This window comes from Lampris incognitus, chromosome 19, assembly GCF_029633865.1.
Source record: "Lampris incognitus isolate fLamInc1 chromosome 19, fLamInc1.hap2, whole genome shotgun sequence".
Classification (NCBI taxonomy): Eukaryota; Metazoa; Chordata; class Actinopteri; order Lampriformes; family Lampridae; genus Lampris; species Lampris incognitus.
Genome location: NC_079229.1, coordinates 17,302,011 through 17,329,029, shown reverse-complemented (window position 1 = coordinate 17,329,029; position 27,019 = coordinate 17,302,011). Strand labels below are relative to the sequence as shown.

At 43.7% G+C, this 27,019-nt stretch overlaps 1 protein-coding gene across 1 annotated transcript; it reads left to right on the top strand.

Annotated features, from left to right (window-relative positions):
- Window positions 1-1,229: 1,229 nt before the first annotated feature.
- dap (death-associated protein) lies at window positions 1,230-24,556 on the top strand. The gene is made up of 4 exons (XM_056299823.1): window positions 1,230-1,424; window positions 2,765-2,864; window positions 15,455-15,497; window positions 23,917-24,556. Exons 1-4 carry the CDS (start codon window positions 1,370-1,372, stop codon window positions 24,034-24,036), a joined length of 318 nt encoding a protein of 105 aa, XP_056155798.1. The 5' UTR covers window positions 1,230-1,369; the 3' UTR covers window positions 24,037-24,556.
- Window positions 24,557-27,019: the final 2,463 nt, after the last annotated feature.

Here is a 27,019-nt window from a genome sequence, read left to right as displayed (position 1 = left end):
TCTATTGGCATTCTAACTTGACATTTTGGCGATTATAAAATGTAGAATAGACGTAACCTATTATTAGCTAGTTAAACTAGCTAACATTACCAGTGATGAAGAGCAGACCGCAGACGTAAACATGTTTGCTGTCAAGATCCCAAAGTTGTCCATCCTTGTCTTTCCTTCTGATCGCCCGGAGCCATTTCAATCGTTTTTCTCCCTCCTTCTGCCTTTTAGGCAATACAAAAAAACGAATATTTGGGTTGTTTTTCTTGTTAACAGTACAGTCCACCACACAGCAACTTTTGGGCATCTTAGCTACGGCTAGGCTGCGTATCTAATACAGTGCGGCTTGGCGGCTTGGGTTTTCTATCCCCCTCTCCTGGCGTCCTGTTGTCAAGGTACCCGGAAGTGTTCCGGTGGTCTATTTTGAACCGTTCAGAGCATTTCGGGCAAAAAATAAATTGGTTCGGAACCCGAAAAGTTGGTTCCCAGCTGGAACCAAAAAACAGTAGGACCTGAAGTGGGAACCGTGTGGGCGTGTCATATTCTAGGTTGGAAAGGGAGATGGAGAAGGCAACAATGGAGAGGTCAGATGAGGACTTGTCTTAAAAAAGAGCGTCCAACCATTATCCGAGCCGCTCATCCCAACCAGGGTCGCGGGATGCTGCAGCCTATCCCGGCAGTAGCTGAGCGGCAGGCGGGGAGACACCCTGGACAGGCCGCCAGTCGCTTGGTGACGAGTAGATCATCTCCTGAATTTCAGGAAAAGCGTGACAGTAACACGAGAACGCCGAAGTTGTCGAAGAGTTGGCCGAGGCTGGGTGCACTCGAACGCAAGACCAAATAATAAACAAACTAGTTATTTTAGATGCTGGCGCAAAAAAAGGACTTTCTGTGGGATGGGGTGTTAATTAAAATAAATCATATTTAAAAAAAATAAGCACATTAAAAAGCACTCCTCGGGTGTGCGATTTTTACATCAGTTTGACTGTGATTTTTAAAATGAACAAACTACGTGCAGCGCCCTCCGTTGATGACGCATCCTTGATTACAATGGTTCCGCTCAAAACTGGTGGGAACGTGGGCTGCTTCGCTAGATAGAACCAAGGGTCCAAGAATCTTGAACGGTACCGGTTCAAGTACCAGAGATAGCTCGGTGGAAGCGAAGGCGCTGTCTCGCAACGACGTCATTCCGCTCGTTACGTTCCTGCCCGTGACGAGTTTACCCGACGTCATCACGCAACGTTGCTAAACAATGCTTAGGAAAAAAGCCACGTTGACGATCCCAAGACAAGTCTCGTCTACAATTTAATCTAGAATATAGCAGCAACTCATCTCCAAACTCATCTTTCCGTATTGCTTCAGATATTATACCGAAGAGGAAATGTCATCACCGCCGAAGGAGAAAGTTGAAACCAAAGCTGGACATCTCCCGGCAGGTAAAATAAAATCTGTGTTGTTTTCTCGTCCTGAAGCCTTCATTTAAAACACACAAAAGGCCTCCGTGCTTTTAAACCTCTCAAATCCTAAACCTCGTGAGAGAACGGTTAACACTCGAGCTGCGGTTTGTTAGCCTACAGGTGCAAACGAATTGTCATTTCCATGAGAATTGCACGTTGCTGCAGTCTGACAGATTTGTTCTCATTTGAATGTATTGACTTCCTGAAAGACGAGCTGCTGCTGCAACGTCGCCTTCGTAATTAGATCGAAGTAAGGTGCAGTATTAGTCGTGTTTTGGGCTTTACCGAGTCATTTTCGGGGCCTTTGTCGACTGAATATTGTGCACACTGTTGGTCAGAAATGACGTGGAGGTCATTTGCTCAGAACCCTCCGATGTAGGTTGTCAAACTCTAAACAGCAGATAAGGTGTACGTGGACATAGGACGTAGGGCACGATATCGACCAAGTGCAACAGTGCCAGATAGTACAGTATGATAACAAGGGGCAGTATCACCAAACCTGTGGGACGGTAACTGCTGTCAGACTGATAACTATGTCACCAAAACAGGCCTATCTCCTTATACTGCAAATCTACAACCTTAGGCAGTAAACCCGAAAGTTACTGTGTAAATACTGCCATTAATGACCGTTGTACAGGGTAGTAATCAGTTGCGGTAGTGAGACCGACCATTATATTCCAGTAGTAATTGAAGTAAATGAATGGGAATGTTCAAAATACCCATGATAAGGTGCATGTATTTGCTTATTAGGGCTGAACAATATATTGTTTCAGAATCGACATCGCTATATACACCATGTGCAATAGTCTCGTTGCAGTTATGCAGTGTAACACACATTGGGCCCATCAGTCATGTTAGGCCAAAACTCTTATTATTGTTCGATAGTAAACAAAATCTAGCAAACTCTGTTTTTTTGTGACTACTCTAAAATGGTTTAATTTAGTCTAAATGACTTTTTTACTAACTGCCTTATTAACACCTCTAAAATCACCCTAATCATTGATAAAAATGATAAATTCTTTGGAAATTGAACTTGGAAAGTTAAAAGCGACGTATATCTGGTGAAATTATGTAGCTCCTTTTTTTCTTTCATATTGCAATACATATTGCCTATAAACATGTCAGTGGTGATTTTTTTCCCCCAGTATTGTTCATCTCTGCTGCTCATAATGTAAAACAAAACACTGAATCCTATTTGGTTTACTTTTCTGTCCAACAATTTGCATAAGCATGCAAAAATGCACTCAAAAGCCCATCTATTTGTGTACCTATATACTTGTCCGCACATGCACACCTGTGTTTAACTTTATGTGCTCCAGTAAGGGCAGGAGGTAAGAGGATAGTGCAGAAGCACCAGTCGGCTATCCCAGAACCACCACAAAAAGATGACAAGGAGAGTGAGGAGTATGTAAGCAGCAGGTAATGCAACCACACACACACACACACACACACACACACACACACACACACACACACACACACACACACACACACACACACACACACACACACACACACACACACACACACACACACACACATTATATGTAGGTGTTGATCTTGTCATTGTCTTTGAGGTTTATATGGAAAACATATAAACCTCCATGTAAACCTCAGCTTGAGATTTATATAGAAAACAACAAATGCACATGGATGGACTAAAGTATGGTCCGCACAGTAACCACATAGATATATGTTAATTTAATAATCTACACAAACACATTGCCAATTGACAAACAAGTAATTACACTGGTCTCACTTTAGCAAAGGGCTATATTGTTTGGCTGGTTTCAATTTTGTCTGACTACTTTTGCCAGCGAATTTGGAAAACATAATTACTTCGTAATTACAGCATTAACTTGAACAGATCATTGAACAGTTGTTATTGTCAGGTGTAAACAGACCTCTTTTGAGCATCCGACACTAAAATTTATTTATTTATTTATTTTTTGTAATTGTGTTGCATAGAATATGAATGCACTGTTTTTACTGGGTTCACCAAATTCGATAATGGGATTGCTGAAGTGCAAATTAGTCTGTGTGTGCATGTGCGTGTGTGTCTGCTTTTGCTTCCACCTATTTTTACTGTTAGTTGTGAGTAGCAGTAATCAGTGTCTCGGTTAGTACAGGTGGCACATTCACACCACATGTCCATAACTGTGTTTGTTCTTCTGTGTGTGTGTATGTATGTGTGTGTGTGTGTGTGTGTGTGTGTGAGAGAGAGAGATAGAGAATGAATTGATGAAAAATGATTCTCGGTTTAAAAATAACTATCTTGCAAATTCCCTGGAAAACCTTTTTCATACACCGTTGGCACTACTCAGCATACACTCATAGTACATGGATGCATGCAAGCTTGCACACTTACTCATTTTGTACATTGCATGCTCTTCCATAATGCCTGCTGTTTTTCTTTAAATGTGCACAGCATGTCAAAGCAATTCAGGGCCGGAGTAAATCAGGTGGCTCTAAAACGTTCCTCTTTTCTCCCCCTTCTCCTTTGAGCTAATATATCTGGAATCAGAAGGCAAAGTAGTTGAAATACGAGTAAAAAATGAGACCAAGTACATCATTTGTATACAAAATAAGACTTTCTAGCTTAGCTCACTTTTGAGAGAGAGTAGACAGAGAGAGAAAAAAAGAAAGATTTTAGTAGAGAAAAGCTGGAAGTAGTTGTCTATTTTAGCAGTACTGGACCTTTGCCAGGGGAGTGGCTGTAATCCCTGTTTTGTTACGTTTTGTACTTCCTCATTTTGCAATGTTGCCTTTTGGGATTTGAAGTCAAACCGTACTTGTTTAAGAATCCAGTATCTCTCTGACCATTTCATCCAAACTGAAGGAAAATTACTATTTCTGTGAAAGTACTAAAAGAGAGAGAAACTGGATGTTTTTATTTGCAGACGTTTTGATTCGTTTTGATTTTTTTTTTGTATAGATGAGGAGTTTGATCAGCACAACAAGCCACTCCTCTTTCCTTTCTTAGTTCTTGTCTCTGTTCTGTCCCCTCTCTGTTAATGACATTGCTAATTGATTTTGTAATCTCTTTCTACTGATGCATTTTCAGAATGTACTTCAGATTTTTTTTTAATCTCCGCCAGGCGGTCGCCTCGAGGTGGATTATGCATTTGGTCATGTGTGTGTGTGTGTGTGTGTGTGTGTGTGTATGTGTGTGTGTGTATGTATGCTGCGTCTGCAGCTAACCTTGCAAACTACTGGACCTATTAGCCTAAATTTATTTTGTGCACAGTTATGACTGTATGATGAAGAACCTATCACTGCTCCCTCTCTCTCTCTATTCACTCTCTAGCTCGCTCGACCAATGCTGACCACTCACTTAAAAAAAATCTCTTTCTTGCGCTTTTACTTTAGCACTGGTTTTGCGCTTAGATGCTTGTTTAGAGAGAAGATGCACTTGTGACCTCTGATGACTAGTAGTTCTACAGATTTCCTATGTTAAATGCACTTATTGTAAGTCGCTTTGGATAAAAGCGTCGGCTAAATGGCTGTAATGTAATGTAATGCTGCTCTCTGTCACTGCCTGATCCAAGTCAACCACAATAACCACTGGGCTGCATGGTGGCCCAGTGGTTAGCATTGTTGCCTCAGAGCAAGAAGGTTCTGGGTTCAAACCCCAGGTCATCCCAGGTCCTCTCTGTGTGGAGTTTGCATGTTCTCCCCGTGTCTGCGTGGGTTTCCTTCACGTGCTCCGGTTCCCTCCCACCATAAAAGACATTACATGTTAAAGAGAGACTGACATGCCCTTTCTGAACACATTTTTTTGTAACATTGGGAGTTTGAATCATAACCGAAAATAGGTGTGGTTTTATGAATTCAAAGCTATTGGCTACTGTCTTCCTGGGTGGGTGGGGCTCCGTACCACTTGTCACTTGTTATTTGCAAAAAATGTCGGATAGCGAGAGGGAGATCCTCTGCGAGGATTACAGTTTTGAGGAGGAGGATTCGGTGATACAAAGAACTGTTAGATAGATAGATGATAGATATTTAGATAGATAGGATAGATAGAATAGATAGATAGATAGCAATACGTCGCAGCAAGAGAGATAATAAAGTCTCGGCAAAATAGCACAAACTCGAGCCAAGTAGCTAGCAGGAGGGAGTGAAAGAACAGCTTCTCCGTGGTTTTATAGCATCTCGCTACGGACACACCCTATATGCAAATTGACTGGTGTCTACGTATCCGCCAGCGCAATTTGTCATTGGACACCATCTACAGTCAATCACAGATCTCTCTCGAGTGGCCGCAGATGCATAGTTTTGGCCACTGAATTTCTCCGTGGTCACATTCCAACTCGGAACATAGCCTATTAATAGGAATTTTCACATTTTGATGTCAGTATCACTTTAAGCTTAATACTCTTCCTGCGCCCCTGACCAAGGCAGTGGAAAGAAGAACTGCTGTTGGTCCCCGGGCGTTGTATTATGGCTGCTCACTGCTCCTAGTGTACACAGCTGCCCACTGTTTTTATTGTGTGTATAGAGGATGTGTTAAATGAAGAGAATGAATGTTGTTGTATGAATGTACAGTGACAAAGTATCGTCTTTTATGTCTTCTAACCGTGCGCATGTGCGACTCACATCCATGGGTGAGTCAGATCAGGCAGCGACTGTGTCAAACCCAAAACATTATGTATTCAGGTATGAGTCTGTAAAGTAAATGAGAAGATGATCATATTTCTCAAGCCAGCAAATCATTCACTGCTAATCTCAGCACAGGAGAAATGGAGGAACACGGGATGAACCAAAAATAATTTGCCTTATTCACCTCGCCACCATGTGGAACTGCCATAGTCTTCAGTGTTAAAACTCTGCTACAAAAATACAATTTCAAGAGTAGGATTAATCACAGTCACAACTGGAAAACATCCCAGTAGCTACAATAAAACATTTCACATGACAGCTATTTTTTCTTACCGTTGTTTTATGAATAAGTCAGTCAGCAGAGCAGCCATTCAGCAGGCTATCATGAAAACCATGATGGTTAAGCACATTTGAAGTCTTTTAATAAAGGCTTTGAAATTATGATAGCCTGATCTTTGTCATTTTATGTCAGAGTTGGCTGCATTCTTGTGAGGGTCCACCTAGGAGGCTGCACATCCACAGACTGACAGGCAAAACGTTTTAAAGCATTTTAATTCGGTTGATTTGTTTTAGCTTGAGTGCTGCATATTAAAAACGTATTTTTTTTTTGTCCATATTTCCCGATCAGTCGACTTGGGCGCTGCACAAAAGTTTTAAAATGGCAGGAAAAACACTGGTTTTTCCGTCTATGTGTGCATGTATTTCCCTTCTCCCAATGGGCGAAAAAGGGGGTAGTTTGTCGCCAAGTTTGAACACCCGAGAAGGGGAGATACGTCCACCTGGTGGAGATCTGCACTCTACTGAGTGCACTCCTCTAGTTTCAGTCTGTGATGAAAAAGTATTTTGAGCTTTTGACTGGGAACCCTCGGCTGGAATAACCTGCACTCAGCTCAGCTGTAGAAGATGCTCCAAGGTTCACATTCCTTTCTAGATATGTCTTAGATGGGGGGAGGGGCGTCCTGGTGGTGTCGTGGTCTATTCCATTGCCTACCAACACAGGGATCGGTAGTTCAAATCCCCGTGTTACCTCCAGCTTGGTCGGACATCCCTACAGACACAATTGGCCGTGTCTGCAGGTGAGAATCTAGATATGGGTATGTGTCCTGGTCGCTGCACTAGCACCTCCTCTGGTTGGTCAGGGTGCCTGTTTGGGGGGGAGGGGGAACTGGGGGGAATAGTGTGATCCTCCCACGCGCTATGTCCCCCGGGCGAAACTCCTTACTGTCAGGTGAAAAGAAGCAGCTGATGACTCCACATGTATCGGAGGAGGTATGTGATAGTCGGCAGCCCTCCCTGAATCAGTAGAGGGGGGGAGCAGTGACAAGGACAGCTCGGAAGAGTGGGGTAATTGGGCCGGATACAATTGGGGAGAAGAAGGGGGGAAAATCCCCCCCCCAAAAAAAAAGAAATGTTTTAGGTGTCTATCAGATTTATCTTTGACTAAATTCGGCTGAGAGTGTGCGAGGAACTGCACTGGATCTGTATATACCTCCAGTAAATACTCTATTTCTCAGACCCTTGTCTCTCTGTCAAACTTTGTGACACTGATGGACATCTAACAGGTGGCTGCTGGGTACATTTCACATTATTAGCCACCAGTGAAGCATTGCAGTCATGGGAACACCTGTTGTACCTGATCTTGCCTGGCTCCAGTTTGCCCAAGGTGGAAGGAGAAGAAAGGGGAATTGTGATGAAATGAAGAGAGGGATGCTTTGGTGAGACAGAAGAGAGAGAGAGGACAGGTGTCAGTAGCAGGGAGAGAGGGAGAAAGTGGAAGAGGGATGGATAAAGGTGAGATGCCGGGGCCTATGCTCAAATGTGGACCTAAAAAAGGGCGCATGGTCGGCCTGCTTAATTTAAGGAAGTCAAGTCAACTTTATTTGTATAGACTGCTAATTATAAGAATTTCTCATACTTGTTTTGGTAACTTTGAATATGTAAAATGAAGGTATAAACCCCTTGAGAAACAAAGAAAACTAGATCTAAAAGGGCAGATGTTATGGGCTAAGGAGAGAGTTTGCAATGAGGTATAAAGAGATAAGATAGGTTGTGACATACGTATATGCTGGAAATGGAGCAAGAGTTATAAAGTAAGAGAGAAGGAAATTGGCTCAGTATATAGAAAACCAAGGCAGTGTGTGGTTTCTCAAACTGCTTGCAGTGTGGAAGGTTTGTATCACAAGCACCAACCGTGCATTCCCAGACACTCACTCACTCTTGAGCGCGCACACACACACACACACACACACACAGACACACGGAGTGGTGTTGGAAGTTTTTGGTCGGTTATGCTCTTCAGAGAAACTTGTTATATTATGCCAACTTCATTCCCGTATTTTTCAGTGGTAATTTGGCAGGGAGATGAATACACTCCAAAATATGATAAAACACATCAGCATTCTCCTCACAAATGCATGAGCACTTGAACAAATGGCACACATACCCACAATAACGCGTGCAAGTTGTAGTAAGCCCTCCATAGGTGTTGTAAAACGGCTCCTGAGAAAAGTCGTGGAGCGATAATGGGTGGCTGTTAATGAGAAGTTGACAGGCATTTGTTTCTATGGAAACCCCCCCCCCCCCGCAACAAACTGCCTCCTCTGCTGGAGCAGAGAGAGAGAGACAAAATGGGTGGGGTAGGATGGGAGTTGGCATTTTGGCAACAGTGTTGGTGTGGGTGTATGGTTTTAAAGGAACGTTGTGTGGAAGAAAGCTCTACACAGAAAATACGTGCTGTCAGAGTATTGAGAGATGTTTTAGTTTAAAGTATTGACCACACAGCATTTGTACATACTTTTTATTATTTTTTTAATGTCTTCAGTTCATTAATTGGTTCAAATAATCACACATCTTCTCCCTCAGGTTACCGCTTTCCCTCACAGCTCTTAGCAACTCCCCTCTGGGACTCCTCATGGTCCTCTACTGGCCCCTGCAGGCTTCCCCTGTCTCTACAGTCTGCGACCAGCCCCAAATCCCCAACATCCAAACAGACAGCTGTGGCGATTAGTTTTTTCGTTCATCTCTCTCTCTCTCTCGCCCCCCCCCCCCCCTCTCTTCCACTCAGGCTGCTGTTCCCTCTCAGGTCATTGATCCTTTTCTTCTGCCTCCCCCTCCCGCTTCATTTATTATAGGCGACTTCGGCGTCAGGAAAATCAGGGCTAAATCAACTATGACCCACTGCTTCCCAGGTGCCAGGGTCATGAATGTTTTAGGACAAATCCCAACCATCCTGAGTAGATTCTTCTGCCTACACTCATGGCTGCAGTCAGTGTCCTGCTCCCATAACAGGAGTTTCGTTGACAACTTTAATCTTTTCTGGAAGTGCCCACCCCTGTTTATTTGTGTTTTTAGTAAAGGCAGTACATACCCAAGTATACTGGGTACCTGGAGACTGTCTGCAAATATTTTGTGAACCGTTCACTCAGCCCTTTGCATGCGACTGACTAACTTCTCACTCCACATGTTGGACCATGATGCCCCCTTCTCCACCCATGATTCTGTTAATTCACAGCCTAATCTCATTTTTTTTTCATATGACAGTAGGGTAAATTGAGGACAAATGTCAGATATTTCAATCTCCTTCCACATCCCTGTACATATACTGGTTGCCAGATCCACTGTTTATAAATCACATTTCCATATTGCAAATAATGATAACTAAATCCCTCATCCCAGAAGTTGCCTATGGAACATGCCAAACTGGTTCTGTTCAACACCAGGTCCCTTTTCAGCAAGAAATTTGTGGTACGCAATTTTATTACCTCTAATAATTACATTTTTTTTAAATTAATGAAACCTGATCAAGGCTTGGTGAATGCAGCTATCTCATTTGAACTGTCCTCCAGATTATAGCTACTTTAATTGCCCTCAGCCAAGTGGTTGTGGGACTGGGTTCACAGTGTTTTTTAATAATCATTTTAAGTGTCCCCACTGTAATTTGAGTGAATTTATTAACTTCAAGATACTGGCCTTCATAATTGCATGCATCAATCCTGTCTGCTCCATTGTTATATATCACCCGCCAAAGCCAAATGATAACTTTTTTTTCCTCCAAGTTCATCTCCTCTGTCATAATGATACACGATAGTCTATCATAATAGTGTTATCATAGTTGGTGATTTTAAAATTTTTGTTGATGAGCTTTGTCTGGTACATTTCTTATTGGCTGTTAATAACGTGTCAAAATCTATCCAAATTTTTACTTGTTGACAAGATATTTTAATGTGGTGTGTTTGTCAGCCTTAGATTTAGATTCCACTGCCTTTGTCTGAATGAAGACTATCCCTTGTCAACCCCACAGAAAAAATGAGAACATCTGTTAGAGGGCTGGAAAGGTCTGTGATTTGTACATGAAAGACCAGCTGTCCTCACTTAACTCAAATTAAGGATGAAAAAGCTGCACTTTTCGCAACCTTACAGTGGGGTGCAAACATTCTTGACTATTTGTATCTATATATTTTTTTTCTTTTTCTTTTGCACCACTGGGGAGTTGCACTTAATTTCATTGTACAGCTGTGCAATGACAAATAAAGGCATTCATGCATTCGTTTGGGCACCCCTGGCCAAAATGCATTTTTCATTTAATATCTATGTGAACAGAAGCTAACCCAACCTCTAAATGGTACAAAGTTAAACATGACACATTTCTTCAAATCTTAAAGCAAGATTACTTTTTATTTTGATTTTTCACAGTTTGCAAAATAATAAATGAAAAAGCCCCTGTGCAAAAGTTTGGGAACTCTGTCATTTAGTCCTTCGTAACTCCTCATCAGGCAAGTATAACATCTTGCAAACGCTTCCTGTAGCCAGCTAAGAGGCTTTCAATTCTTGCTTTTGGAATTTTTCCCCCTTCTTCCTGGCAGAACACCTCTAGCTCAGAAATATTCGTCAGCCTCTTTGCATGCATGGCATGTTTGAGATCTCTCCACAGATGTTCAATAATATTCAAGGCTGGGGACTGTGGTGGTCATTCCAAAACCTTCATCCGTCTTTCCTGGAGGTACCTCACTGTTGATTTTGAGGTTTGCTTTGGATCCTTGTCTTGCTGGAATACCCACCCTCTCTTCAACTTCATAATCTGGACTGGCCCTAGAACATTAGCCTCTAGAATTTCTTGATATTTGATGGAATCCATTCTACCTTCCACCTGTACAATATTTCCTGTGCCCCCAGCTGCCACACAATCCTAAGACATAACGGATCCACCTCCATGCTTAACAGTTGGCAAGATGTTCTTTTCTATAAATCTTTCACCCCCTTTTTTTCTTTCTCCAAACATACCTTCTTTGGTTGTGGCCAAAAAGTTCCATTTTGGTTTCGTCAATCAAAAGGACATTGTTCCAAAATGCTTCAGGCTTCTCAAGGTTTTATTTTGCATACTTCAGGCACTTCATTTTGTGTTGAGGTCGTACGAGAGGGTTCTTTCTGGCAACTCTGCCATGTAGGTCTTTGTTGCTAAAATGTATCGTTCTGTGAACAACTAGACCTGTTTCTGCTACTCTTTTTTGCAGTTCCTTTGCAGTGATGTGTGGATTTTTCTGAGCAATTCTCACCAGGTCTTGGGGCCATTCAATCTGAAATTTTTCTTCGGTATTTCAGACCTTGCCTCGACTTCAGCTGTTCCATTTATTTTCCATTTTCTGACAGTGGATAAAGGTAGTTTGAAATGTCGAGAGAGGTTTTTTTTTTTTTGTAGCCTTCTCCTTGCTAGTGGAAGTGAACTATCTTGATTCTGATATCCTTGGACAACTGTTCAGAGGAAACCATGGGTGTTAACACCAGACCGAACAGCCACTGCAGTCAGATACTTCAGAAGGCATGGAGTAACTTCAGAATAAATAGTCCAGCCCTGGAAATATATCCACCTCCCTCACTGAAGCCCTAACGAGTAAATCACCTGGGTCTTGGCCTTAGTAGTCATCTTTTTAAAAAGTAACAAAGAATACTCAAAAAGGTTTGTATACTTTTGTACAGGGACCTTTTATTGTTTTTTTTTGTTTTTTTTTTTGCATTTAAAAACGGTAAAAAATTAAAATAAAAGGCAATCTTGCTTTAAAATTGGCAGAAAGGTTTGTTGAACTTAGCACCATTTAGAGTTCAGGTTTGCTTTTGATCACTAGAGATTACTTGTAACAGACATTTAAACCAGGAGTGCCCAAATTTTTGCACCCCACTGTACACCAGTTGAGGTTTCTTTATTCCACCATTAACCGGCTGGTCAGTGGTGCAGCCTATTCTATGTCTTCCTCATCTTCTGCCCAGTATGAAAGGTTCTTGTCCTTCTTTGTCAATAAGACCAACACTGTTAGAATAATATTAAAGCCTCTATCTCGCCGCTGGCATCATTTCCTGTCTCCAGTTCTGCTCACTCAGTTCGCCCCAGTCTGTTTCATTGCAAGATCTCACTGACATTTTGTTGCATTTGATGCTTCCTTCACCTCTTGGCTGTGTTCCAGATTACTTCAAGATGGCACCCGTCCAACCCCTGTTTAATAACTTGAAAAATTCTAAATTACCTTTCATATCCATAATTTTTGAGAAACTTTAATCTTATTACCCTATTGGAGTAGTTGAAGGTAATAAGTTTAGTTTGGCATGTTGCAAGATGACACATCGCTCTCACATTCCTCTGCATGGCCCCTCTGCATTGGTTAACTATTGGATATCGTATTGATTTTTAAGATTATTTTGATCACCCACAAGGCTGTACCTGTATCAGTCCAGCTATTGATCTCACACCGGTCAGCATGATCCCTCAGGTTTTCCAGTCGAAGGGTTTCTTGCCATCCTGTGGACCAAACTGAAAACTATGGGTGACTGTGTGGTCCCTAAACTCTGAATCAAACTTCTTTTTCACAAGAACGGCTATCTCAATTGAAACCTTTAAATGGCATCTTAGGACTCATCTTTTAACTATGGCTTTTGATTTTATTGCTTGGTAAATTCTGTTTTAAAGATTCCAAAAGTATTTTTTCTTTCTTTTTTTTTTGCTGTCTCCTATGAAGGACTTCTTAACTTCTAAATGATGTATTAATAATTTATCTTCTTACTTTCCATTCAAATGTCTTTTTCTCAGAAGATAGGGGTTGACAGGGCATATGCAGCAATACAGACTCTCTTATAAATGTGCATAGAGAGCACTGTCACAACCGTTCAATAGTCTGCAAAAAACGATAATCTCTGTCAATAGTATCATCTTGTGCCATGTACCTGTGTGGTATCTCTCGCTCATGCTTTTCCTTTCCCTTTGAGATGGACAAGCTGGCTACTCCCCGCTTAAAAAAAGTCTCCCTATCTGCCCGTCTACCTGACATTCAGTTTGTCAACCCTGACTTGGATTATTTCTGTCCATCTGCAAGCCAAGCGAAGAGTCTGTGTCGCTGTCTTGGTGCTTTCTGTTGAACTGAGGAGTTCCTGAGCACTTTTTCAGGACTCCCAACACTTGTTACCTACTCTTTTTTTCTCCCTTTTTCTCCCCAACTGTGCCCATCCAATTACCCGACTCTTCCGAGCCATCCCAGTCACTGCGCCACGACCTCTGCCGATCCGGGGAGGGCTGCACTACCACATGCCTTCTCCAATACATGTGGAGTCATCAGCTCCTTCTTTTCACCTGACAGTGAGGAGTTTTGCTAGGGGGATATAGCATGTGGGAGGATCACGCTATTCCCCCCAGTTCCCCCTCCCCCCCGAACAGGCACCCCGACTGACCAGAGGAGGCACTAGTGCAGCGACCAGGACACATACCCACATCTGGCTTCCCACCCGCAAACACTGCCAATTGTGTCTGTAGGGGCGCCTGACCAAGCCGGAGGGAACACGGAGATTCAAACTGCCGATCCTCGTGTTGGTAGGCAACGGAATAGACCGCTACACTACCCGGATGCCCCTCCATCTCACTTTTTAACCCAGCTGTTTGCGAAACTGAAACGGCTTTCAATTCAGTGTGCAGCATCAGATGTGGTTAAGATGGAATTTTGATTGACAGCCAATTCTCAAGTTAACATGTGAGTAAAGTACATCCCCCGTCATGTTTTAGTTTTTTTTTCTTTACAAAGCACTTATATTAGATTGCCTTTATTTTAATAAGGAAGACTTGCAAAGCTAACATCCCAATTGCCGTTAATTGAAGTGCTTAATTCACAAAATTTTTCCTGCCTTGGTACATGCCTGGCAAAGGAAAGCTAAACTAAAATTAAAGGAACCCATTCAAGGTGTACGGACCCACGCCAAACATTCTCATCCTAATGAGTAGCAGGAGTTTGCTGTTTATTATATCGTTCAGTGCCAAGATGTTGATTGCAGAGATGGAGGGAGATAAGCCAAATGAGTATTGGAGGATCCATAGATTCTAATCAGGCATGACAAATGAAAATGTGCCACAACCATAAACTGTGTACCAAGTAAGGGGTCAGATGTGCCAACCTGAAATGTAAACTGCAAAGCAAAAGCTGCCGACTGCCGAGATGGCAGTCGGTTAGGACGCATCCTAAATTTCAAACCTTTCTAGAATCTTTGAACAAGGAGAGCTGTCGCTTTCAAAATATTTACTACTGCAGCCGAAGTCTTTGAGCAGAGTTTTGAAGGTGGACGCCACAATTCTGCTCTCCTGCCTGAAGGGTGGAGGTGTGTTATGTATGTGTGTGGGTGTGTGTGTGTGTGGGGGGGGGGGGGTTGACGCCATAAAATTAGACGATGCTCGTTCGTCATATCAAGGTCAATACTTATCTCAGGTTTCGCGTCCCTCCCCCCTCTTCCCTCCGTCTCTTTGGTGAGTATTCGCCTCACCCCCCCCACTCCCCTACTCTATTATTATAGGGCCATTGCTGTCTCCTATCCCCGTTACTCCCCCCACCATTTTACTCCTACTCCCCTTCCTGCCCTGGCTTGTGTTCTGTATCTCATCTCTCTTCCCCTCTACTCTCCCTCCTTCTCTCCCTTCCTCACTGTACCTTGGTCGTCCACTCACCCTCTCCCTCCCGCCCTCCCTTCTCACCACTCTGTAGCTGAGAGCCCAGTGTTTGGTCGGGATGAATGGGAGCTTTTTAAAATGTTGCCAGGTCCAGTGAGTGTGAGGTTTTGTGTGTGTGTGTGTGTGTGTGTGTGTGTGTGTGTGTGTGTGTGTGTGTGTGTGTGTGTGTGTGTGTGTGTGTGTGTGTGTGTTTTCTTAAAAGTTGGGTGTTGAAATTTTGACATGTCCATTTTGTAGTTTCTGAATTGATCACAAACCTGTATGCTATGTTTACAGTTGTTAATTTCATTTCTTTCATTTATTGTGAGTGCACTTACAAAAGTTTCCGCTGGAGGCACACACAAATACACTAAAATATTTATGTGTGCTTTATCGAAAAAGATTTTCTCATCTTTTTGCATCTCTCTCTCTCTCTCTCTCTCTCCCACTCTTTTTCCAGTCCACCTAAGCCCACTGTAATTGTGTCTGGAGTAGTTACAAAGGTAAGACAAACACACACACATACACACACAGGTGGTGGTATCTGGGACATGCACTCCATGAGGGGGAAAATAAAAACTCAGCACTGGGAGAGTATGAAAGGGAAATGTGAAAGAGAAATAGCTGGTTTTGAAAAGGGCTGGAGGATGTAGTATGTACTTGTGCACATCAGACTTCTTCTTGGGCACCACTGTGGGTCAGTGGTTAGCGCTGTCACTTCACACCAAGAAGGTCCTGGGTTCGAACCCCGGGGTTGTCCAACCTCAGGAGGTCATCCCAGGTCATCCTCTATGTATATATAGAGTTTGCATGTTCTCCCTGTGTCTGCGGTGGGTTTCTCCAGGTGCTCCAGTTTCCCCCACCATCAAAAGAAACATGCATGTTAGGGTTTATACTCCTGTCTGTGCCCCTGACCAAGGCAATGGGAAAGGAATTGGAGTTGGTCCTCGGGTGCAGCATGAAGGCAGCAGCCTACTGCTCCTAGCTACACAGATCATAGCTAGGATGGGTTAATTTGCAGTAACTGAATTTCCCCAAGGGGATTAATAAAGGAAATTTAATTATTCCCATTTGAGAAAGGCTTTGTATTTCCACAGACAGTCATGACTGGAAACTCACAACCTTCTAAGTGAATGATGCAGTGCATAGTGTAGCATTTAAGATACCTGTGACATGAGGAGGCTGAGAGGCTGTGGCCACGTTGTGATTTGGGTGTGGAAACGTGGGTGGCACTAAGGAGGTATTGCAAGTGTGTGTGTGTGTGTGTGTGTGTGTGTGTGTGTGTGTGTGTGTGTGTGTGTGTGTGTGTGTGTGTGTGTGTGTGTGTGTGTATTTACACACACATAAGCAAAGTGTCCTCGAATGGGGTCACCCTGAACTACGGGACTCCAAGCTCTGTGTGTCAAAGCAGGCAGATTGTTTGAGGGAGATTTAGGATGATATTGACATGGTGGCAGCCAACCCATTTATCCCCCTATCTTCCTCCAGCCTTCCCATTTCCCCCCTATCACCACCATCAAGCCTGGAGGCAACCACTGCACAAAGCCTCAGAAAAGCCTTTTAGTTGCTAATCGAAACACTTAGAGGTGTGTGTGTGTGTGTCTATCTGTCTGTCTGTCTGTTTGCATGCAATCTGGGTTGGCAGAGATTAATTTTGGTTCTTTCAGCAACAAATAGACATTACTCATTTATTTTCCACATTGTTTAAACGTAGAATGGATTTTTTTCAACCTTTAACTCTGCTAACTACATTTAATTGGACAAAGCGTGTTTATCTCTGGCTATCAAAGGCTGGAGCAGCTGAAAGACTCAGTCACTACAGCCCTTGGTCAGAGGAAGGGCAGAACAATTCATCCCTGTGTCCACCATGGGTTTAGTGGAGGCCCATCACTTTAAATGACATGAATCCCTGCTAGCCTACAGATCAGATCTCACCGGATCCTCCTCTCATGTACCTCCACCATTCTTTGTACCACCCTTATCTTTTCCACTGTCACTATATAGGAAAAAAATTGCCCATGGGAATAGGCCGCCTGTGTACCTTTTTGAGTTTTTTTAACCACATAATACCAATGAGAACTGTTGCTATACTGACAAAAAAAGCTCGTCAAAGAAGGAGTGGGCGATATGGCCCAAATCAGCACACAAGCACATGCAAAGGGGGGGGGGGTCCTGCACAGTAATTAAGCAATAGTACAAATAATGTCTGAAGAAAGTCTAGCCAGTGACTGTGGATTTGCATTGCCCTGGTGCTCTGCTGTAATGCTGTTGATTTGTTACATTCCCAGCCATCCCTCCACATCAGTAGGCTGAGGAGAAGCAGTGAGAAGCTTTGAGCTTCAGAAGAGAGGCAAAGGGCAATTAGAGGTCAAATCCGTTCATATTCCACCCAGTTAGCTTTGCAATTGACTTCAAATGAAAGAAACGCACAAACATTTACGAATGATGCTTCAAACTCACCTACACACTTGCAGGAAAATGTGTGCGCAGGCGTACACACACAACTAGCAGATTAGGGTCAGGCAAGGATGGTGTGTGTGTGTGTGTGTGTGTGTGTGTGTGTGTGTGTGCGCGCGTGCATGTGTGTGTTTTATCATGTTGATTAGAGTGGTTCTACAAACTTGCTCCATCTGGGCATTATAAGAAATTAAAATATAAATGATCCATGCATTTAATCTTTATGGTGATGCAGTAGGGGTGGGAATCTGTAGGCACCTCACGATTCGATCCAATTACTATTCAGGGTGCCACAATTCGATTAGGAACCTATTCTTGATGCATCTTAATGCATCAATTACTTCACGTGATGATTTTTTTTCTGACTATAATTATTGTATAATAATCATCCCATCTGTGTTTAATCTAGGCCATGCCATTAGCCCCATAGAAATAAGAGGATACGCCAGACATCACTCCATCATGTTACAGAAATAATTGTTGCTAAAGTATTTTTTTTCTTTATCCAACCTTGGGGCTGTGCATTTGCCTACCTGTCAAGTCATTTTTGTGCATCCAGTTTTTGAGATAGGACAACATTTGAACTTTGAAGAAGCAGCTGCAACAGCTTAAATCAGTGATCTTTCTTTTAAGCCATATCAGTGATGTCTTGTAGGAGATCTTTGTGGACCAAGCTGGAGAACCAGCAGAAGCAGTGTGAAGTCGTCCACTCTGCATCAGTTTGGTGCGCAGTGTAAAAATGGCCTGATGGGGGGCGTCTGGGTAACATAGCGGTCTATTCCATTGCCTACCAACATGGGGATCGGCAGTTCGAATCTCCGGCTTGGTCAGGCATCTCTAAAGACACCATTGGCCGTGTTTGCAGGTAGGAAGCTGGATGTGGGTATGTGTCCTGGTCGCTGCACTAGCACCTCCTCTGGTTGGTCAGGGCGCCTGTTAGGGAGGGAGGGGGAACTGGGGTGAATAGCGTGAGCCTCCCACGCGCTACGTCCCCCTGGCGAAACTCACTGTCAGGTGAAAAGTAGCGGCTGGCGACTCCACTTGTATCAGAGGAAGCATGTGGTACTCTGCAGCCCTCCCCAGATCGGCAGAGGGGGCAGAGATGCAACCGGGACAGCTCGGAAGAGTGGTGTAATTGGCCGGGTACAATTGTGGAGAAAAAGGAGGGAAAAGCCACACAAAAAAAAAAAAAAATGGACTGATGGCTGATATGTTGTAAGATATGGTGTTGACATGGCCCTGTTGGTTTTAAGAAAATATGGACATTTGGACAAATATTCCTCAGCAACTTCAAATGAAAATAAAAAGAAATGTATGCAGCAGCAGTGTCCAAATCAGAAGATGCCTGCAGCACACAGAGCAAATTGGCAATGAAAATAAATGAATAAACTGGAAAAACTTGGAGAGACATCTGTCTACCAATGAAATTCATTGTAAGGTAAATTTGCTAAAGTATCTTAATTTAACAATTTTGGGGCTTGACTTTTTCAGCATATTCAATTTTAATCTTTTATCACGATTGCTGAGAAGAGAGACTTCATTCTTCTTAACAGCTACACACTAGAACACACGCAGGGGGGGGTGGTGGTTAAAGAAAGGTTCCTTCTGTATTTGTCTCTTCCTCGCTGTCCTTTCTCCAGGGGCAGCCAGGAGCAGTGGGCTGCCCTTTCCTTCAGCATCCAGGGACCAATTCCTGGTAGACATCCATGTCGTGGTCAGGGACAGGACAGGAGACCATTCTTCATGTTTTTATTGGGGTCCCCCCCCCCTTTTTCTCCCCAATTGTATCCAGCCAATTACCCCACTCTGCCGAGCCGTCCCGGTCGCTGCTCCATCCCCTCTGCCAATCCGGGGAGGGCTGCAGGCTACCACATGCCTCCTCCAATACATGTTGAGTCACCAGCCGCTTCTTTTCATCTGACAGTGAGGAGTTTCGCCAGGGGGGATGTGGCGCATGGGAGGATCACGCTTTTCCCCCCAGTTTCCCCTCCCCCCCGAACAGGCACCCCGACCGACCAGTGGAGGCGCTAGTGCAGCGACCAGGACACATACCCACATCCAGCTTCCCACCCGCAGACACTGCCAATTGTGTCTGTAGGGACGCCTGACCGAGCCGGAGGTAGCACGGGGATTTGACTTGGCGATCCCCATGTTGGTAGGCAACAGAATAGACTGCTAAGCTACCTGGATGCCCGGGATTCTTTTTTTTAATAATGGAGGAAACCAATGTGAGCACAGGGAGCACATGCAAACTACACACAGAAAGGCCGCTAGGCGAGAGATAACTCACCTGAGCATGGGGAAAGTTGTAGGTCGGCTCACCTAACTGTCAGGTAGTAAGGCTATGTTTTGTCCGTAATGCTGCTTGCATTGAGTTGAAATGGGGCTGCTTTTTAAAATCCAAAATGTGCCCATGAAGTCAGTTTCCCAAGTGAATGATAATGGTTGGAGTTTGTACATTTTCACTAACTTGAGGCTGAATTCGAATGTACACATGGCACATGTGTTATTGTCGGCGACATTTCCATTCGCTTTAGTGCTAAGCCTCAAAACTAAAGTGTCATCATATGTAGGCCAAGCTGTGTCTGAAATGTTTAGCACATTATTTTTTACTAAATGGATTTATTCATAAACCCATAACAAGGACTGTTTTAGAAAGTCTTAAGAGACAATCAAGATGAAAACAGCACTATAGTTATATAACGTCTGAATGAAAAAGTTCCCATCTAATCCCCTCCATATCATGTACAAGGCAGTGCAATAACCCTATGTGTACTTTATGGATCCCAGTAATGGAGGTGGGTAAGGTTCAAGCACTTTGGACAAAGGACACATTTGAGACAGGACTACAAATTCCAATATTTATTGTCTAACTGTTCTTAGAGGCCGGCCATCGAATAACCCAATTTCTCTTTTTAACAGTCAGTCCACAATCTTGGATAAGACCTTTGCCATGGCTGACTGCTAAAACAAGTGTTTCTCAGGTTTAACGCAAACTAATGTCAGCAGGGGCCCAGGCACTTCTGTCTGCCTGCAGAAACACACACATCAACAGGCAGAGGTTAATTATTCATAGGTGTCCCTCGTTGTCCAGATGAACCATTCCCAAGTCTTCCTACTATATCTACCTGCCCAACCTGACACAATGTGGCTTCAGGCGATTGCTTGTTCAATATTGGCTGCACCTCAGATCTAACCCAGTTCTGACTTTTTACACAAGCAGAGTCTCGGATTGGAATTTTTCAGGTGATTGTGATTACATAAAAAACACATGAGAAAGCCTCTTTTCAACTCCAATTTGGGCAACTTTCAAATGTAGTCCTAGATCAGATACATATTCAGTATGCAGCCATGTGAACTTGAGATTCAGAAGCATTTTACATTAGCTTCTATGGCACAGATCAGCTGTTTGATATCAGCACTACGTCTTGTTTTTCTCTGACCGATAACTTATGTCCGGTGAGATTAGGGAAAAGACCTGTAACACACGTGGGCTACTAGTGAGGGCACAGGTATGCCAGAATTATAAGGGGGGGGGGGCTGACACCTATAGAAGTCAGTGGAAAGCGGCGTCTGGATGGTGTGCAGTCTGTTCCATTTGCCTACCAACACGGGGATCACTGGCTCGAATCCCCATATTACCTCCGGCTTGGTCAGGCATCCCTACAGACACAGTTGGCTGTCTGCGGGTGGGAAGCCGGATGTGGCTATATGTCCTGGTCACTGCACTAGCGCCTCCTCTGGTCGGTCAGAGCGCCTGTTCGGGGGGAGGGGGAACTGGGGGGAATAGCGTGATCCTCCCACGCGCTGCGTCCCCCTGGTGAAACTCCTCACTGTCAGGTGAAAAGAAGTGGCTGGTGACTCCACATGTATCGGGGGAGGCATGTGGTAGTCTGCAGCCCTCCCCGGATCGGCAGAGGAGGAGGAGCAGCAACTGGGAGGGCTTGGAAGAGTGGGGATACAATTGAGAAAAAAAAGTGAGTGGAAAGATGTTTTACATCCAATATTTCAGATTTATTTAAGGAGATGCCCCTTGCTCAACCTAAGGGCACGTATCACAATCAAGCAGTGTTTGAAAAATTTGCAAGTGAAAAAGCTGAGTGCCGTCACAGGACATCAGTTGTGGTTTGCACATGCCAGTTGTTTCAAGATGAACGTCTGCTCACACCAATCTCAAACATCACTTTCAAAAATGAATGCGATCAGAGAGACAAAAGGATTGATAATGAGCATTACGCCCTGTAGTCTGAACGCTGATCATCCTCTCGGTAGACGTAAAACTCTGCAAACGCTGTGTAAATGTGTTGATGTTTTTTCAGTAGTTTCAAATTATTTTCAGAAACAAATTCTCATATAAACACTTTTGCATCGAAAGACAGAGCTGTGGTTGTGTGTTTGTGTGTATTTGTGTTCAGCTCAGTGTGTATGACCCAGCAGTGCCTAACTGATAGCTCTCTAAAAGTAGGCTGGGAGAGAAGTGAGTAGGAGGTGGAAAGAAGAGGAGGCTGTGGAAGACAAGGAAGATGATGGGGGGGGGGTGGCATGATGATGAGTTTTAAGTGCCAAAAAAGACGAAGCATGGAAGAGACGAGAAATCGGTCTGGTATGAAGAATGGAAGGCAGACAGGAGCAAAGGGAGATGGAGAGTAGATGAAAAGGAATAAATGTTGGAGGAAAAAAGAAACACTGGGGAAGGGAAGGGAGGAAGGCTAGAAAAGAGGCATGGTTATGATTCATCAAAACCATCCTGTGTTTAAGTCCTACTTTGATCCGATTTTAAAAGGGGTTGAAGTTTCCAGGGATGGGTTCTTGGAATAAGAGATTGAGGTTACAGAATGGACGGGCAGAGACGGCCTGACCTTCCAGGCCTCCCTACCGTACACGTCACTGGCTTTGGGGATTTCCTCATTATTATTATGATGGTTTATCGCTAACGAAGGATTTAAAACTGGGACATACAGTGCACATACTGTACACATGGATGTTAATGGGGTTAAAACATATGAGATTATAGTCATACTCGCAGGGAGAGACAAAGCTCTGTGAGATAATGTGTGTATTGAAGCGGCTAAATATCATGCATGCCTGTTGTGTCTACCAGCCAGATGTAGTCAGTTTTTGCATATGCACACTTTAAAGTCAACATTATACCTGCACACCAAACCGTATACCTGTATATCGCTTGTTTGTTGTTCTTTTGGGCCTTTTTGCCTGAAATAAGAAGCTTGGATTATATTCTGCAGCCACAACTCCAACTACTGTATTTCTGTGTTATATCAGAACATGTTAGTTTAAGCAAGTTGAATGCTTACTGTGTGTTGCTCGGGCTGCAATAGACGGGATATAGGCAATGCTACAGGCTTATTCCCCCCCCCTTTTTTTTCCCCCAATTGCCCCCAGCCAATTACCCCACTCTTCCAAGCCGTCCTGGTCACTGCTTCCCCCCCTCTGCTGATCCGGGGAAGGCCGCAGACTACCACATGCCTCCTCCGATACATGTGAAGTCGCCAGCCACTTCTTTTTACCTGACAGTGAGGAGTTTCACCAGGTGGACGTAGCGCATGGGAGGATCACGCTATTCCCCCCATTTCCCCCCCAAACAGGCGCCCCGACCAACCAGAGGGGGCGCTACTGCAGCGACCAGGACACAAACCCACATCCAGCTTCCCACCTGCAGACACAGCCAATTGTGTCAGTAGGGATGCCCAACCAAGCTGGAGGTAACACGAGGATTTGAACTGGCGCTCCCTGTGTTGGTACGCAACGGAAAAGACCGCTACACTGCCCGGACGCCCCGCTACAGGCTTATTAAGCGGTCACTTTTCTGCACTGACAAATTATCTAATGAAGCCTGGTGGTCTAGTAGCACAAAATTGACCTGACTTCGGCAAGTCTTGTGTTAAGGTTTTATTCTATTTGTAGACCCCACTGTCTTATTTGTCCACAGCCAAATGAGGATCCGTTCTTTTTGTGTGCAGATGTCATGTAGGCCCGAAAATCCTTATCACATCCACTGTTTTCCTTTATCGAATTAGTCATACCCTACATGTTCCTTCCTTCTTCATTCATTGTATATCATATGCTGTGTTGAGTCCGATTGCCTTTGTATTAACCCCTATGGATCAGTAAGCACAGACAAGATAAAGACAGGAACTACTTGATAATTGCTGAAGGTTATATGCTCAACTTCCTGGGCCCTCCTTGTTAGGTGTTCATTGTGATTTTTTTTTCTTTAGTGCCCTCCAGTAACCATTTTACCTATTGTGATACTTGCTCTTCTCTTATCAAAAGCAGACCGAGAGAAGTTGCACTGTGACACTCCTTGCTATTTTCCTCCACCTCTAATACATTTGTGCAATAAAACTGAGTGATCAAACCTGACTCCTGCATTTGCTGAAGTTGCCACGTCTACTTTAGCTTCAATGTCCTGCTCATTCCAGTTGTCTGTGATTGTGTTCTCTTCAGGGCGATAAAGACTTCACCCCCGCGGCTGCCCAGGTAGCCCACCAGAAGCCTCAACCGTCTGTCCCCAAGCTGCCCCCCACACAGCACATCAACCAGCATATCCACCAGCCCCGCAAGTGAGCCAACCACGCCAGACAATCACCGCCATGCATATCCTACCAACCAGCCTTTCCAAAGGAACACAGAGGATGAAGACATTTCCCCCTTAACAGCAGAGATCTCAGTTCATTAACTTCCCTTTGAAAATCAAAATCTTCCTTGTTCACCAGTTACGTGACATGTACAAGGACTTTGCCTGCAAGAATACCAATGTAGCCTTTGTAGAAGTCACACTTTTTTTCCATTCACAGTCGCTCCGACTTGGAGAGGACTGGTTTTTAAAGTCCTGTTGTCGTAAGGAGGGGATAGACCGTTGAGTTTCTACAGTGGCTACAACTGTGGGATTAGAGTAAGATTTATGAGTGTCAGATCTGTGTCTGTGAGGGGATTTTGACCCCAACAATGTGCTAAGCCAAATTAGATCACTACAAGCATTCATGTATTACCACAACCTATCAGGCCAACAACCACTCACCCTATAGTGATGAGCTTAACCTCTTCTCCTCTTAACATGAGTATCTTCACAGAGCAAAATAACAAACCAATCAATCATTAGGTAGATAACAGGTTAACATTATCAATACCCTTCGAGGGAAGTTATCAATGTTTAAATGTTCTCAGTTGTTGATAATTTTCTTGCTTTTAGTATTTTGCTTAGATGGCTGCCAAACTGCACAAGAATTGTTTTGTTTGTTTTTTCAAAAACAGAAAACTAGCCTATTAGAGGTCAGTATGAATCATTCATTATCATGGCAACCTTGACAAGCATTCCATTTGACCCCATCCGCAAAGGAAATCTCCACCCCGAGTACACATATCAACATAAAAACACCAAAATTACTCTTGACTCCTTAACCAGCCATCCCTTTACACGGAAGTGTCAAAAATTTCAACGCTAATGTTCAGGTTTCCAAGGAAGAACAAGAATATCTCACCAAGAAGGAGTAATTGCCTATTTTTATTTAATAAAATTTTAAAAGAAGAGTTTTATTTTTGTTTTACTCAGCTCCTTTACTTGGGTAAATTGTTCAATTGTACAAATCTTTTGTCTCTGAGTGGACCTAGGTATTAGGTGTGGTTGTGATATTAAAGATTTATCTTAAAAAGCTCTTGTCGCTAGTCTTTATTTGGATGAAATGAGGGGGACCTGACTGCAGAACATCTTGGGCAGGGCCGTCATCAGCCTGCTAAGAGGGTTTTTTTCTCCCAAAAAGGGGACTTTTTATTTTAATTCCAAGCACAGGAAACTTATGCAGGCTGACCTTTAACCTACTATGGCTATGATATGAATACACCATATCTGATATAGTATAGTAAAACCTGTACATCATGCAAGGATTGCCAAATAATGGCTATTTCAGTCTTAAAAACATGGTAGTGACTGAGCTTATTTTGCTCCTAAGGTAACTGCTGCTTGGCATCTGAATATACATTAGTTGGACTTTTTGGGCCTTTTGTTTTTCGGGGCTGGTCGAAAGACATCTCCTGGTTACTATGCCGGATCTACCATATGGGCAACCTGAGCATGTGCCCAGTGTCCCCCAAGTGTAAAAGGGCCCTCCGCGGTGGGATAAAAGAAAATGTTTTTTTTCTTCTTTCTTTTATGTCGGGCTCCACAGATATATGACACAAAGCTTGACCCATTCTCTTAATTATCCAATCAGAATGAAATAAAAGTTTTTTCCAAGAAAATTAAGTCTCATGATTGATTATTATATTGGTGAGTTGGCTGAGCAAGTGGTGACTGGTGAGCAACCGGCAATACACTGTATAGATTCTCGTAGCCCCCCTTCCCATCCACCCCTGTACGTCTGTGTTGTTTATCTGTCGTCTTGTTTCACCCCATTTATTGTAAAGCGACTTTGAGTGTTAGAAAAGCGCTATATAAGATTGATTTATTATTATTATTATTAGATTGGCTAACGGTCAAGGTGGGTGGGCATAAAGAGTAGGTGGCTTACATTGCACAGATTCAATATCAGATTTTCTTAAACCAAGTCCAGGTTAAAAACAGTGGAATCAATTTTTACCTGACCCACTATCAGTTAGGTTGTATCAGTTAGGGTTAGCGGTTGTGTCAGGAAGGGCATCCGACGTAAAACTCTGCCAAATCATTATGCGGATTGACAAGACCATGCGGGATCGGCTCAGGCCAGGGTTATCAACGGCCGCCATTGGTGCTGTGCCCTCACATGGTACAGGTGGAAACCGTACAATCCGCTGTGGCGACCCCCTGAGAAACAGAGAACATGAAAGAAGAAGTGAGAAGTGTGCGGGGGGGGGGGGGGATGCCAAGCAGCAGAAAATGGACGGCGTTAACCAAAAGCCCAGCTGGGCTGCCAAAAGAACGAAAAGGAAAAGGAAGTGAAAGAAGCGGACACAATTAAAAAAAATGTCCCAATAATAAGTAGTTGTTTGTTTTTTGTTTTTGTTTTGGGGGGGGGGGGTTCTTCAAAAAAGCCAAAGAAAGAGGGCATTCCGACGGAGGAAGTAGCAACAAGTAACGACAGCCTGGAAGCGTCTTCCACCGGTTGCAGCGATGCACAGCCTCAGCTAGCTAGTGTAGCCGGTTACTTTCTTGCCCGGTGCGGGATTCGCTACGGGGTGTACTGCACCACAAGGCGACGTCACTAACCGCTCGGCTTAAGGGTCAGACCCGTTAGCTAGGGGCTAACGTGTCTTATTAGTAGTTTACACTAGCAACAAAAGCGTTAGCCTCGAAGTCTTTAGCTCCGGCAACGACATACAAGCACTATTAAGCTTTTTGCCCATTGGAAAGTGTTCACTACCACATCACACTGACGCTAAAATCCCTCTCCAGTACGAGATGGAGTTGTGGAGGGGACTCCACAAGAGCTCTTTGTGAAAATAACGGGGAAATAAGAGCGGCCTTACAGATGTTGGCGTCAGACAACGACGATGGACAGGACACAGGGCGCGAGGCCGCTGTGCTATGCACCAAGCTTGGGAAGCCGGAGGCTGCGCGGATGACCATACTTTGGGA

Coding starts and splice junctions, on each gene's coding strand:
- dap (XM_056299823.1), top strand. CDS start 1,370: ATGTCATCACCGCCGAAGGAGAAAGTTGAAACCAAAGCTGGACATCTC. Junction 1,425..2,764: donor AGCTGGACATCTCCCGGCAG/GTAAAATAAAAT, acceptor TATGTGCTCCAG/TAAGGGCAGGAGGTAAGAGG. Junction 15,498..23,916: donor TGTCTGGAGTAGTTACAAAG/GTAAGACAAACA, acceptor TGTTCTCTTCAG/GGCGATAAAGACTTCACCCC.